This window comes from Ovis aries, chromosome 19 (assembly GCF_016772045.2).
Source record: "Ovis aries strain OAR_USU_Benz2616 breed Rambouillet chromosome 19, ARS-UI_Ramb_v3.0, whole genome shotgun sequence".
NCBI classification, from domain to species: domain Eukaryota; kingdom Metazoa; phylum Chordata; class Mammalia; order Artiodactyla; family Bovidae; genus Ovis; species Ovis aries.
The window spans coordinates 52,149,865-52,165,553 of record NC_056072.1 but is presented as its reverse complement, the minus strand read 5'-3'; the positions used below and the strand labels follow the sequence as shown (position 1 = coordinate 52,165,553).

The window sequence follows — 15,689 nt, the reverse complement described above, 5'->3', positions numbered from 1 at the left end:
AGCACCCAGAGCCATAACAACTTGTTTGAGGTCACAGAGAGGCAGCATCAAATGGCAATCTGCACAACCCTGAAGTCAAACTTTTGCCACTGAGCTTTCAAGCGCTGTGGGTGGGAGTTGGTGGGCTCAGGACACCAAAGAGAATGGACCACCAAGGGGATGCTGTATGAGCAGGGCCTTGTAAGGTAAGTTTGCAGCAACAGCTACTGCTCAAACCACATGCCAGGGCTATCTTACTTTCATCGCTTATTTGATCCTGACAATGTTTTAAACCCCATGAAACAGGCTCTTCTTATCTCCCCATTTTGTAGATGATAAAACTGAGGGCTGGCAAGGTTAAGTCACTTGAGATTATAGTCAGTGACTTCATTGTTCCCTTCTCTGTGAGCAGATCCTACACACAGCCCTGCCCACTGTTAAGTGACTGTGATCCCTCCCTGTAGGGTGAGCGACTTCAGTGTCAGCCCTGGCCACAAGTCTTGCTTTGGTCAATGGAGTGTGAGTGAACGTGACCTCCACAGGTCTGGCAGAAGTTTTTTTAAGCACCACTGCTTGTGTGGGTCAGCCTCTTGTTCCTTCCCTTGGACAAAAGAGCAACAGTCCTGCTTTGGGACTGGCTCGTTCCACTTGGGTCCCAGACTGAGAGGCCCTGGAGCAGAACTGTAGCAATGAGCTGCGGCCCCTGGACATGCCCTGCAAGTGAAGACTATGTTTGTTAGTGGAAGTCACTAGGATCGGGGGATTGTTTGTTACTAACACAGAGCTCTCAGTGAAGAGGAGTCAGGATGCTAACCTCAGTACCCATCATTTAAATGCCATAAAATTCACCTGTTTTAGGTATAAAGATTTTTAGGAAAGTGCAACTATCACCATAATGTAACTTTAGAACATTATCATCATCCCAAAAAGCAGCTCAGCGGAGCTGTTTCTCATTTTCACCACCCTGACAGCCCCGACCCCGCATCCCACACGACTGTATGACATGTAATCTCTGTGTCTGGCACAGAGTTACGGAAGTTCATCCATGCTGTAGCATGTATCAGTAGTCCACTTCTATTTACGCAGACAGTACTTCATTTATGGAAATGCCAGACTTTGTCTCTCTTCATCTGCTGATGCACGTTTGGGTTGCTTCTACTTTCTCGTGATTATAAATAAGACCGCTGCGAACATTCACATGACTGCTTGTGTGGATGTATGTTTTCATTTCCCTTGGGTGAGTACCTAGGAACTCAATGGCAGGGTCATACACTGGATCTACATTTAACATTTTTAAGAAACTGCCCAACCGTTTTCCAAAGTGGCCACACTATTTTACGTTCCTGCCTACATATGTGAGGGTTCCAATTTCTCCTTATGCTTGCTAACACTTGTAATTGTCAGATTTTTTTTGATATAGCTGTTTCAGTGGTAATACGGTGGTATCTCATGGTGGTTTTAATCTGTATTCCCCTAATAGCTAAAGATGCTGATCAACTTTTTACGTGTATGTTGGTTATTCCTATGCTTGCTTTGGTGAGGTGTCTATTCAAATCTTTTACCCATTTTTCAACTGGGATATTTGTCTTCTTATTGAATTCTAAGAGTTCTTTATATATTCTAGATCCAAGTCCCTTATTGTAGATCTGGTTTACAAATGCTTTTTTCAGACAAACAAATAGAATGGGTAACTATTTCAGAAATAAATAGTACTGGAACTGATACAACAAAGAAAAGTAGCCACAAATAAAGGCCAATAACAAAGAAAAAGTTTTAAATTACCTCCAAAGAGTTACTTGACCTTGACCAACCCAAGTCCAAGTCCAAGAATAAAACGCACTAAGAATTTCAAAACATATAAAAAGCAGCAAATTCCTCAACACGGCTTATGAGATACATACTGCTCTATGCTCAAACAACTACAGTTTTTTACCTGAGAGCAAAAAGTCCCCGAAGAATATTTTAGACCTTGGTAAGATCTGGTAAGTTTCATCTGGCTAAATACTGGATTGGACCAATATTTATCCATAAGATCTTTCCGAAAAATGCAAATGAACTTTCTGGCCAACCCAGGAAGTGGGCATAATATCCTTTTAAGTGATGACTTTTTTTTTTTCTTTTTTTGCCTCACCAAACAGCTTGTGGGATCTTAGTTCCCTGACCAGGAATTGAACCTGCATCCACAGCAGGGAAACCCCTAGTCTTAATGACAGGATCACCAGGGAACTCCCAATAATGAAAAATCTTGATACTGACATACATTAACCTTTCAATAGTTACTAAAGACAAATTTCACAGAGGTTCATTTATGAACTTCACACATAAATAAACCAGAACTATATAAGGAGAAAAGAACATTACTTCTTAGTAAATACTATTGGGTTATTTATTAACAGCTATCAGCATGAAGACAAATTTGAACAAGTCTACATTTTAACCATATTTTTAAAACTATTGATATTTTAAAAGTAGGGAAAAAAAAACAAAGAATAGCACCTTCATTCCAGCAAGGAAGAAACATACATTTCTGAATTCTGAAGAATTAACATACCATCAGAAAAAAAAACCAGAACATTCCAAGGTCCTGTTCAAATAGTACTGCTTCCATATATTCCTCCATGATTCTCTGCCTCCTCAATTTAAAAACAAAAGAAGTGAGGGTAAATAACTACTCTTTCCTGTGACCATCAGCCTATAAGCCTCACTCACATTACCTGAACTGCCTTGATGGGCCTTGTTACCTTCTCCACTGCATCACATTTAGTTCCAATTTTCTATGCCCATTCAAGTACAGCAGGTGTCATTATTTTATTAAACCCTTATATAAAATAGGTATTTGAAAAATATTTCTTGAATTGATGTGTATCTGAATATTAAAAAAGTTTCTGAAGATTATTTTCTAAAAACCAGAATGTAGAAAAACATACACAAAGGCAATGATAAAATCTTACTTCCCCCAATATTACAAAGAATAAAAAATAAGGTTGACACCAGCTTTTAAATGGTAAATGATTAAGGGTGATAAAGAGATCCTATACACGTGGGAAAATTCAGAAAATCATATCTAGTCGTTAACCTGAAGTTGGTGGAGGAAACCAATAGGTGGCTGTTCACTGGTGCCGTCATCCAGAATGGGACGACCTGATGGCAGCTGGGGGCCGGCCCACGCTTCCAATCGTGAATTCCACTCCAGGGAGTAGGCTCTCAAATGCCATTATTCCTTACCCTCGTAGGTCCCCTCTCTGCTTTATTTAGAGCACTGATCATGGTCTAACTCTACGTCCCTTACTTCTCAATTCTGTGGACTGTCTGTCTCCTCCCCTGGAATGTCAGTTCCACGAGGGCAGAGACCTATCTGGTCGTTGTCACATCCTCAGAAAGTGTTGGTTGCTCAGTCGTGTGCGACTCTTTGCGACCCCATGGACTGTAGCCTGCCAGGCTCCTCTGTCCATGGAATTTCCCAGGCAAGAATACTGGAGTGGGTTACCATTCCCTTCTCTAGAGGATCTTCCAGACCCAGGGATCAAACCCAGGTCTCCTACATTGCAGGCAGATTCTTTCCCATCTGAGCCACCAGGGAAGCCCCACACCCTCAGAAGGTACTCAATATTTGCTGAATGGATGAATGTTCTAAGGAAACAAGTACTTGCCTCAATCCCCAAACAGGCATAGTATATAAAATTCATAACAGCATAATTTATAATTACAAAAATCAGAACCCACATACCCAGAGAATAGCTATGCAAATTAGAAATTAATGATGCCATCAAATGCTAAGTAGCTATTAAACATTAAAAGTTTACTGAAAATATTTATAAACCAAGTGAAAAAATACGTATCATGTAAAAAGCGTCCTGCGGTGCCTTACCCATTCAGAACTGCAGCTCATATGAAACGTGTATAAATACTTACATATTAATAAAAGAATGGCGTTCTTTAATAGCTACTTTAAGCGACTTATACTCGTAATTTTAAAATATTCTATCAAATGCCATATTTTGAGAAGAAAAGCAGCTACTGTGTCAGGATGAAGGTGAAAAGTAAACGTGACCATCCATGGGAAGCCACGAGGTGGGAGCTCACTGTGTATCGGCCACGCTTATCCTAGATGTCACCCTGGACACCTGCCATCCAGGACTGCCTCCTGGCTGGCACGTTCATACCCACTCCAGCTTTGAAAGTCACCACAACCAAAAATGGGGAGTTGGAGCTAAAGCGTTTTGTATGAAGAAGACTCCAAAGGACCCCATTTCTGCTCGGTTGCTTTATCTTTCACCACCAAAAAACAGTCCCAGGTAGCTTCAACCACCCCTAAATCAGGTCACAGAACAGCAGGAGACATTCCTTTGGCGAAAAAGGACACACTCTTGTCCTGTATCTTGTACTGGTACGTGAGGCTTCGATCCCGGTGGGTGGTGGGCTGCAGTGGTCTTCTCCACAGGATCCTCAGCTAAGTGACAAAGAGAACAATGAAAGAGGAGAGGCCCCCTAAGCACCTGCTCCAGTGTGAACCCTGTCTGCCTCCTCGGTGACCTTCAGCTGAGGCCAGGTGCGATGCGGTAAATGGGACCAACTTCTGAAACAAAGCTTACTACCTATCACCTCAAAATAAAGGTTTCCCCTCCATTACAATAGTAATATTTGCTCATCCTGGAAAACATGAAAGACAAAGAAAAGTAGAAAACACTCATCCAGAGAAAAACCATGAAAGTACTTTTGTGTATTTCCTTTTGGTCTTTTCCGTGAGCATGGTTTCGTACTCTTGAGCTAGATGAGCTTGGAAGGCCAATGCACTAGAATGCCCACACTCAATCCCGAGGCTCCAAAGACTGGACATTTATCCTGAGTGACTACAACGCTCTGCAGGGCTGAGTGGCTTCAGAGCCACACGCTGCCAGTGGAAGGGTCTCCTCGGGGTGTGCCTGGCATACCACCAGCACAGCCTCTCTGAGCCTGCTTGGATGCTGTTTTCCAGACCTGACTCTGAATGACTCTGGGCCAAAACTCCCACCCACCCTTAATGGGTCAAAAGTGGTCAACGCGAAGTTAACCTGGAAGAGGTGGCAAAGGCTCTGGGGTGATCCCGAAAGAGAAGTTTCAGAAGGCAGAGAACCACGGCAGCCCCTGGGCATGGGGAGAACCTGACCTCCCTTCCAGGCACAGGCAGGACTCCATGCTTCCCCCTAAGTACTCCAAACATCCCGGCAGTGGGGTTAGGGGGTGGCAGTAATGCCAGCCCAGAAGAACAGCCTCCGAAGTCTCCACTTGAAAAGGAATGGTGTTGCCCTGAACACACAGAGCCTGCTGTGACCCTGCGGTGGAATTCTGCTGTTTACTGCCTTCCCCAGGGGATAGCTGGACAGTCATCTCCTCTCCAGGAGCTCCTCTCTGGCTGCAAATGACCACCGTGCAAAACCTGCCCTGGTGCACGGGGCTGAGAACCCCTGGAGCGGACTCTGACCTGCATTCACACAACTTCCGAGACCTCCCTCCCACCTGAAGGCATATCCTAGTTGACTACCCCAAGGCCCGACACTGTCCCGTGGGCAATGGGGCGCACAGAGGAGGCGAGCAGCTCCCGCTGAGCCAGGGCCCCGCGCACCTGCCCGTGCACGTCTTTGCAGAAGCCGGTGGCCAGGCCCTCAGCCCGCAGGATCAGGTGGCTCTGGTGACTAAGGCCATTCAGCAGGACGTCGCTCTCCTCATCCTCAGTGTCTCCACTGTCGTGTACAAGGCACACAACGTTTCCCTGCAACAAGATGGAGGCTGTCAGGAGGGACGCCAGGCTCAAGACACGCGGGTCTCTGGGAGCCTCCACTGCCCTGCACGCCCTCTCATGGGCCTGGGCTCCGGGCCCGGGCCTGCAATCGTCTGCTGGAACAGCTTCCCAGCACACCCAGCCTGGACGTCCAGCTCAGTTGGTCCGCAAGCAAGGAAGAGCATCCAGTTGTGGAAAAGAATAAAGCACATCAGTGTGTCCTGTTTTGGGGGCAGTGGACAGCAAAACACACACTGTGTGTTAGTAAATGAAAAGAAGTACCAAACTGTGTGGATGGTGGGTTACTCGGAACGCGGAAAGAAGAGCAGGGAGACGAGCGTACATACAAATGCGTTCATGCCTGCTCAGACGCTCCGGAAGGACATACGAGGGAGGGAAGCAGAGACTGACTTCTTGCTAAAGTCGACTTTATATCCTGTTTATATCTTCTTTTTCTCTTTACTGAACTATTTTAATATTAAAACTTTAATTAAAATATTAAAAACTTTATAATAAAAAGATATTGAAATTTTAGTATTAAACTATTTTATTAAACTATTCCCAAGATTTACTTTCTCAATTAATTTAAGTATTTTTACAAAAAGAAGTTGGTAGTGGCCCACACGGGGCTTCCCTGGTAGCTCAGCTGGTAAAGAATCCACCTGCAGGAGACCCCGGTTCGATTCCTGGGTTGGGAAGATCCCCTGGAGAAGGGATAGGCTACCCACTCCAGTATTCTTGGGCTCCCCGGTGGTTCAGGTGGTAAGGAACCCGCCTGCGATGTGGGAGACCTGGGTTTGATCCCTGGATTGGGAAGATTCCCCTGGACAAGGGAACAGCCACCCACTCCAGTATTCTTGCCTGGAGAATGCGGTGAACAGAAGAGCCTGGTGGGCTACACTCCATGGGGTCACATTGAGTGACCTAACACAGCACAGGGGGCCACACAGCAGGCTGAGCTGCACAAGCTGACTACCTGCTTCACTCCTCCCCCAGCCCCACTGAACTGTGTCCTGAGGCCCCTTACACGTCCCCCTCCTCCCATTCTCTCCCCATCACCCTGGCGCCTGGCCCTGCGACTGTAGGCAGGATGGCCTGAGAAGGTCCCCTAAATCCAGCTTCCAGGCAGGACCCTGCACGCAGGAGGTGAGTGGCATGCGCCTCTGGATCCACACACCCTGACTAACCCACTTCCCCCGTCCCCACTGCCCTGTGCCCAGCCTGGCCCTGTGGGACACACGCTCAGCTGATGGCTGCAAGCTCCCCCTCAATTAATTCTTGCCGTCTGGTTCCTGGGAGGTGGGTACCACAGGTGTTACTGTTTTGTTAAAAATCTCTATGAGGCAAAATCTCTATTTTTGCCTCATAGCTTAACAGTGAAGGTTACACCCTATCCCTGCATGGCACCTCGCAATTTTCATACTGTTGTTCTTGTTTTGGGACACACTGTGTGGCATGCAGGATCACAGTTCTTTGCCCAGGGATCGAACCCACACCCCCTGCAGTGGAATCACAGAATCTTAACCACTGGACTGCCAGGGAAGTCCCTTCACCTCACAATCCTTAAAGCAGTTTTACATCTATTATCTTAACTGACCTTCAAAACACACTCAGAGCGATACTGCCATGTGGCAGAGCGGGGACAGACGCAGTACCACACGTGGCCAATCCCAGTACAGACAGGGCCAGGCACCCTTCAGTTTTCAGGGTCTTACTTTTTAGCAATGGAGGTAGTAGAGTGCAGGCTGCGTGGGGTGAAAACTTCTGGGCTGCCGAGTAAAGAAAAAGCCCCAAGCCATCAGACAGAAGCTCAGGGTGCAGCCCCTGATTACCTTCCATTCCTGGCACACGGTGGCCCTGCAGTAATGGACGAAGTCCAGCACTGCCACTGGCCCCACGCCCAGGCTCAGCAGCACGCTGAGGTCGTCCACCAGCAGCACCGGGCACCTCCAGGCGGCCTCCCCACTGTCCACAGGCTGGAGGGCGTCTCGCACAAACGCGTACAGTGGCTGCAGGTCCCCGGCATTGGCCTCCCTGGGACACAGGGCAGAAGTCACCAGATAGCTCACGTGCTCTCCAGATGTTCAAGAGACAACACAGCAGCACGGGGTGGGGGTTGGGGGGAGGAGGGAAAGAAGTGGGTCCAGTGCTTGGCACCAAGGGGCTCATGAGCTGCCTGGAAAGAAAAGCCATGCTCCCGTGGGCATGTTTATTTCAGTTCAACTATTCCCTGAGGCCTGCTGGGTACAGAGCTCTGTGCTAGAAACTCGGGGACACAGAAATAAACCCCCCCAGAGGCCCACACAGCCTCTCAGTCCAAGGGCTTAAGGTCTCTGCTTTAAAGGGAGAGGCCTTCCTGGGAGGTCATAACTGAGGATGAAAGCTCAGCAGCAGTTCACGCGTCCAGGTGCCGAGCGGCAGCCTGAGTGCTCATGTTCGGACCAGGTCCGACCTACTACTGGCCCTGCTACCTCCGCCTCCCCAGTGACTGCAGCAGCGGTCTCCCAGCAACGGGGGTGGTAGGGAAGTGGGCTCAGAAATCAGAGCCTGGGGCACAGGTACCGGCCTCATGGCCCCACACTCCAGGGCCAAACCCCGCTAACAGCAGGTAGAATGATGCTGTCTATATAATCTGGGCTCAGGTGGAGACCAGGCCCACCTGTTCAAAGACACCCAGCTTCAGAGACGGGACAGGCTGTGCACAAGGCCACACACATAGGCCACACACTTGGCCTTTTTTTAAAAAAATATATTATTTATTGATTTGGCTGTGCTGGTTCTTAGCTGCAGCATGCAGGATCTCCCATCTTTGTGGGTTCCTTAGCTTTCTACAGCTTCCGGGACAGGCACACAGTCTCTGACAGAAAGACCTTGAGTGATGCTGCGACACGCAGGCAGTGCCTGCCTTCCGCAGCCGGCTCTGCCCTCCCACTTGCCGGGGAGAGAGAAAGGGCTCACACGGAGACCAGGGCGGGGCCCATCTGCGGGTGTGCTCTGGGCTGGGCGGCGGGCTGACTGACCTGAGGAACTGCAGGGGGTGCGGCTCCTCCCGGGGCCGGAAGAAGACGTCCACCCCGGACTTGAGACCCTCGAGGACCACCAGCTGCCCACGTTCCCGCGCTGCAGTCAGGCTGACACCCTGCACCCGACCACGGAGAGGAGAGTGAGTTCCCAGGCTAGCAGGGGCCTCATCAGAGAGGACCTGGCACCAAGGGGCTCATGACTGCAGGACTCCAGCTCCTGCGAGGGCTCTGGGCCCATCTGGAGCCCTGCAAACGCGCGTCTGGCTGCCTGACATGGGAGTCCAGGTCTCGTCTCCCCTGGGTGTTCCCCACACACAACCCCTGTTCTATTGTCACATGTGCATTTACATGTAGTTCTCATTTTCTTTAAAAAAATATATATTTTTTTACTCTTTTCTTATTTGGCTGCGCTGGGTCTTAATTGTGGCATGCAGGCTCTTTCGCAGCACCATGAGGGGTCTAGTTCCCTGACCAGGGATCAAACCCAGGCCCCTTTCACTGGGGACACAAAATCTTAGCCACTGGACCACCAGGGAAGTCTCTACTTGTCACATTTTTTTAAAAACTTATTTCCTTTTGCTTATATACTTATTTTTTACCTAGTACTGCTTTTTACTTTATGATAGTAATATAAAGTTGCCTTTTTAAGGGCATGTAGTTACAAAATCCCATGGACAGAGGAGCCTGGTGGGCTGCAGTCCATGGGGTCTCTGAGAGTTAGACACAACTCAGTGACTTCACTTTCACTTTTCACTTTTATGCATTGGAGAAGGAAATGGCAACCCACTCCAGTGTTCTTGCCTGGAGAATCCCAGGGATGGCAGAGCCTGATAGACTGCCATCTATGGGGTCGCACAGAGTTGGACATGACTGAAGCGACTTAGCAGCAGTAGCAGCAGCAGTTACAAAATAAAGTACATTTAAAAACAGAAAGTAAATAGTAACGTGGTGGTGGGGTGACAGTCTCTGTTGCAACAGCTCAACTCTGCTCTCACAGCAGCCACAGACCACTCAGACACAAATGGGGGTGGCTGTGCTCCAATAAAACTTCACGTACAGAAAACATGGGGTGCAGACTGTGGCTGGTCAACCCCTGCTCTCGACCAGCGCTTCGTAAACATGGGTCTTTATGAACCACGCAATCAAGAATCTCCTGAGGGCTTCCCTGGTGGCTGAGTGGTAAAGATCTGCCTGCTAATGCAGGAGGTACGGGTTTGATCCCTGAACTGGGAGGATCCCACATGTGTCAAGAGCAATTAAGCCCCTGCACCACAACTGTTGAGCATGTGCTCTAGAGCCTGGGAACTCGAACTACTGAAGCCCACACGCCCTAGAGCCTGTGCTTCCCAACAAGAGAACCCACTGCAATGAGAAGCCCATAGACCGCAGTAAGAGAAAAGCACCCGCAGCAATGAAGACCCAACCTAACCAAAAATTTAAAAATAAAAAAGAGAATCTCCTGAGATACCTGATTAAAATGCAGATCTCTGAGCCCCACTCCAGAGCTAGAAGCCTTAGGGGCAGGGCCTGGGAATCTGCATTTCAACAAACACCCCGTGATGGTGACACTATCCAGACATGCAACCTGCGGTTCTGCAGAAGAAGCAGGTGACGTAGAACTCAGACTCCTTGTGTCCCCAGACCAGGCCTTGACGGCTCAGTCACACACTGGTGTTCGCTGTGCAGCACCATTAGAAACAACAGCCAGCCTGGCAGAGAGGACTCCTGACAGTCTCCTTTGCTCTTGCTCATTACTATTGTCCTGATATAAGAACAATACTACAGCAAGAGGACAGAAACTCACGCTGTAGTGCTTGGCACACCCAGAGCTGTGCATGCCATTCCTGCTGTGTTGGTGAGTCAAAGGTAACAGGAAAAGCAGCCAAACCGGATATGAGAATACACACCTTTCTCATCCCAGCTCAAGATGCCAGGGCCAAATGCATGCCTCACTGACCTGGAATGCAACCCGTGTTCCTGACACGACCGTGCTCCCTGAGCTTGTGCCCTGACCTCTGGCACAGGAACCTCTCCCTTCCCTGCAAAGGATGGGAAACCCTCTCGCCCTCTCACTGGTTTCCCTCCGATCAGAGAAGAGGACTGACAGTAAGGCCGTCATTTCGAAGATCACTGCTGATGGGTGGCCTGGTTCTCTCCCGCTCTGGGCCTGACTTACAACAAAAACCAAAAACACGTAACAACAAGAGCCCCAGAAATTCACCTGGTCACAGGTCACAAGTAATGTGCCAGGAGGGTCACCAGCCCCTCAGACATCTTACTCTTGCTTGGCTGCATTCAGTAAGACAAGGGGCAAACTAAGACGAGGTGAGGGGCAAGGGACAAAAGCCCTAGGCTACGGGAGAGACAGTGGGAGGCACTCAACTGGGCAGAGACCAAGCTGTGATCTCTAACCCACTGGGGATAAGATTAATGTTCACCCTGACAAGGAAGAAACCTTAACTGGTCCAGACTCAGTGGAGAAGGGTTTGATTTAATCCATAACAGGTCTGGTTCTAAACACTCGACAAATGAACAAAACACGCAGAGATGCTGCCCTCGCCCTTCAGATAAAGGGTTCAGGATCCCATGATTTCCTTAGCCCTTCCCTTTCTAAGTTCCCTGCAACCCAAACAGGGAAGCCCCCAGCCTGACAGCATACATATGCCTGGCACACACACTCACTCAGGGATCTCATCACAGAGGTCTAACATACTTACCAGCTTCTGCCCCACAATATTATAGTGACTAAAGGACTGGATGAGGGCCACAAGGCAGACTTTACAATTAGCTGGAAAACAAAATAAACTGATTTTTAACCAACTCTCTATTTACAATCAGTCTCAAATACTTCCTGCCTCTGGAAACCAAAGAACTGAGGCAGATCTAGAGAACCCATGCCTTGCAACCTGACATACTCAATTTGATGTGAAGAGGTACTTTTTTCATATCAATAATTATACCTTATATTAATAACCATATCTTATTTCATTGATTCTGAGATGTACTTTACCTGTGAGATGTATCACTAGGAACCTTAGTTTGTTCCCCTGAAAATACATTACAGTTTTAAAAACACTGTATTTTTCTAACTACTTGTTGGTTACAGAGATACAACTGAATTTTTAAACCAGTCTAATACGCAAGAGCATATAAGAAGAACACAAAGAAACTCTAGCTACTTTATGAACTTAATTAACAACTTATCTGTAGATGCTCTTGCTCTGTATAAGCTGACAATAACATCATCTAGAAAGGAAAATCACTTTCAAAGCTGTAAATTATTACAACTCAGAGTGCCAAAGGTCAACCTTGTATTCTGGCCTGGCTCAGTGGGGACTCAAGGAGAACCAGTAAGTCCTTTTTTTTCATTTGGCTGTTTTCTTCTTCTAATCGATTTCCGTATGTGAACTGCAGAGCTGTTTTTTTCCCCCCTCTGTTCCTTAGGAAGCATCTATTGCCAGGGCAAAGTGTTAATGGGTTGAGTGCCTAGAGACTTCAACTACCCAAGGACCAAGGATCAATTAAATGAAGAGGCCACACAAGGCCCTAAGGGAGTCAGTGCCTGCACAGGTGGTGGAGAAATGGAAGGCAATACTGGATATAGTGAATACATGGCAGACTCTGGCATAATAGGGGTGGGAACAAGATGGTCCAGTAATCCCATGAACTAACATATAACCATCTGGTTACCCAAACACCAAAGGCCTGACTAGTTAATACTATTTCTAGTGCTACCTGAAACAGGCCTCTTCCTCCCCGACCCCCCAGCCTTGGGTTTTCTTTTATGATAGTCTTATACCTTTGAGATAGAAGGAGAGAAAGTGGTGCACAAGGAAACTGCCATCTGTCTTGGCATCACAGAGTAGAGTCAGCTTCCCCTACAAGTTAAGAAGAACACAAAAAGATGTATTAGACTCCCTGGAAAGAGTTCAACTGAGTGTCAAAATCTGGTGGATTGTGTCTACTCTTAAATCTCTATACCTGGACACTCATGTGTGTGTTTGTTTAACCAGAAAAAGAAGAAAATAAGTAAAAATTATAGAAAAACCAACAATGAAAGTGATCTGTATCAAACGTACTCATTTTGGGGAAGCATATCTCAAGCTATCATCTTCCCCAGGCAATGGAGAATAAAATCCCTTCGTTTCCTCACTCCTCTCCAGTCTTGCTGCTGCTGCTGCTAAGTCACTTCAGTCGTGTCCAACTCTGTGCAACCCCATAGACGGCAGCCCACCAGGCTCCTCCGTCCCTGGGATTCTCCAGGCAAGAACACTGGAGTGGGTTGCCATTTCCTTCTCCAGTGCACGAAAGTGAAAAGTGAAAGTAAAGTCGCTCAGTCGTGTCCAACTCTTCGCGACCCCATGGACTGCAGCCTACCAGGCACCTCCGTCCATAGGATTTTCCAAGCAAGAATACTGGAGTGGGTTGCCATTGAGAGAATTAAATCCTGAATAAAGTAAGATTTTATCATCAGAACCCAACAAAAATCACTGACTGTCCAGATTGCAAGGGGTCTTCTAAAAGGTCATCTAATCCAATGTCCTCCCTAACTCTAATCCTCATGCCAATTCTGTCCCATAGGCAGGGGAGGAGAAAGCAGTCATTCCAAGAGACAGCCAGGATCAAAGTCCTCCTCCCAGTGGCCTTGGAAACTACGTCAGGCAGAGCTCTCATTGTGGAGAGCCCTGGAGAGACCTCTAAAGATGGCCTTTGCGGGATCTGGCTGTCCTGCCTTTGCAGGGTCTGGCTGTCCTGCTCCAGTCACCCTTTGTTCCTTGTCAATGATAGGGAAGGTCATCTCTCTGTTGTCCTGATATTTTTTCCTCTCATAAAACATGAAAGATTACACTAGCAGACTCTGGGGTTACCCCTGGCGCTGTCATTTCCTGGTGCCCACTTCTATCCCTCACTGTGGCCCTCAGTTTGGACTTTGGAGGTGCTAGTAGTAACTGGCAATGTAAGCAGCGCCATCTGGAGGCTTGGGCAGAGAAAAACTGCAGGGCAATTAAAATGCACAAGGATTTACTGAAAACTATTCGCCTGGGACTATGGAGTAACACAAAGGCTTTTCCATTTCATCAGAAAGACAGGAGTTATGAAATAAATCACCTATGTCTCTAGGAGAGGCAACCCTCGGGCTAACGAATGAACGTTTTTTAGATGCTCCAGACCGTGGTAAGGAGAGAGCGACGAAAACAGCAGGGAGGCTGTGGTGCCAAAGGCGTGCTGTGCAATCAAACATTGGCTGCGAGCAACTCAGAGAGCACTGTTCAAAAACATGGGGAGGAAGACGAGCAGAAGCATTCGCTGAAACCTGCCAAGTGTTCCCAGGACAGAGGAGGCCGTTAAGAAGAGGTCGTTAAGAAGTTGCTCCCTTGTGATGGGGAGGGCGGGGGGACGGGGGGGCGGGGACAGAAGAGACTGGCGGGCTACAGTCCACGGGGTCACAAAGAGTCGGACACGACAGAGCGACTAAACCACCCCCACCAACCTCTGTTTGGGCGCTGGGACTCCCACCACGCTGAACACGCACAAGGGTCGCCTATACACTCAAGTCAACTCAAACTAATAACATGCTTCCTGTGGTCTTTCAAGGGCGCATGCGACCTTCGAAAACCCACAGGATGCCTATCTTGCGCGGGCCTAAGTGTCTAGCCTAGCCTCGGGGTCGGGTCCTCTGCAGACTACAACTCCCAAGCGCCCCCGGGCCACGGACGTCACGTGATTTCCCACGGGTCCGCGCGCGCTTCATCCGGGTGTGCGGTCTTGCGCCGCGCTCCCAGAATCCAACCTCCTCCTCGACCTTGCGACCTCTTACCTGCTCCGCCCCTTCAGGGGTGGTGTTGAGAAGGTTATTGAGTTCTGGGAACATTCCGAGCTCCAGAACGCATGGGGGCCCCGGATGGGAAGATGGGCTGTCACGGATAGAGCGGAGGCTGGAGGGCAAAACCCACCACACAGGAACACGCGGGAGGAGTGCGCATGCGCAATTCCTCTGGCCGCAGCCAATGAAACGCGCGGATCGGTTGCACTCGGCGCATGCGCAGAGACGCGCACAAGGCCGGGGACCCTGGACCCTGAGCTGTGCGGGCTTCTTACCTGCATTCCACTCCCAGAGAGCTTCCCACGACCAAGCCATGAGGAGGTCGGATCTCTTCTTCCTTCCCTCAACCGCGCGTTCTTCTCATCCCAGAGCCTCCTGTCAAGCTCCTGCGGTGTGCCTCACACTACTAAACGCTTTGGCTGCAATGGGCGAACCAGACAGGCAAAGACGCCCGCTCTCGCACAAAGCAGAAAACAGACGTAATAAACATGGAATAATACATTGAAAATTTCTTTGTAGGGGGGAAAATGAAGCTGGATAAAGGAATAACGGTGAGATGGGGGTAGGTTTTGGATAAGACGGGTTATCAGAGTAGGGTCACTGACCAAGTAGGGTTGGAACACGCCCTGCATGATTCTCTTTGAGGTTTTTGCACTATTTCCCCTCCCTGGGCTGCGGCCGTTAAAAACAAACAAACAAACAAAAAACACGCCACTTCTTTCAGGTCTTTGTTCACATGTCAGTTTATCAGCGAGGCCTTCCCTAAGCCTCCATGGAACAAGAGATCAATTGCCAATTTTCCGCTGGATCATCGAAAAAGCAAGAGAGTTCCAGAAAAACATCTATTTCTGCTTTATTGACTACACCAAAGGCTTTGACTGTGTGGATCACAATAAACTGGAAAATTCTGAAAGAGATGGAATACCACACCACCTGACCTGCCTCTTGAGAAATCTGAATGCAGGTCAGGAAGCAACAGTTAGAACTGGACATGGAACAACAGACTGATTCCAAATAGGAAAAGGAGTACATCAAGGTGTATATTGTACATCAAGGTGTATATTGTCACCCTGCTTATTTAATTTATACGTAGAGTACATCATGA

The 15,689-nt window shown here is 48.3% G+C and overlaps 1 protein-coding gene across 1 annotated transcript; it reads right to left on the bottom strand.

The window, feature by feature from the left end:
- Positions 1–2,351: 2,351 nt before the first annotated feature.
- Positions 2,352–14,740, bottom strand: ELP6 (elongator acetyltransferase complex subunit 6). Its single transcript, XM_012100136.5, has 7 exons — positions 14,579–14,740; positions 12,560–12,638; positions 11,478–11,548; positions 8,758–8,876; positions 7,570–7,771; positions 5,582–5,728; positions 2,352–4,429 (listed from the first exon to the last, which is right to left on the bottom strand). The coding sequence occupies exons 1-7, from the start codon at positions 14,630–14,632 to the stop codon at positions 4,301–4,303; spliced, it is 801 nt and encodes a 266-aa protein (XP_011955526.1). The 5' UTR covers positions 14,633–14,740; the 3' UTR covers positions 2,352–4,300.
- Between the last annotated feature and the right edge of the window lie 949 nt (positions 14,741–15,689).

Excerpts from the sequence above, each read along its gene's own strand:
- ELP6 (XM_012100136.5), bottom strand. The coding sequence starts at position 14,632 with ATGTTCCCAGAACTCAATAACCTTCTCAACACCACCCCTGAAGGGGCG. Across the intron at positions 11,549-12,559 it reads TCTCTCCTTCTATCTCAAAG|CTAATTGTAAAGTCTGCCTT; the intron begins GTATAAGACTAT and ends TTTGTTTTCCAG. Across the intron at positions 4,430-5,581 it reads GCAAAGACGTGCACGGGCAG|CTGAGGATCCTGTGGAGAAG; the intron begins GTGCGCGGGGCC and ends TTTGTCACTTAG.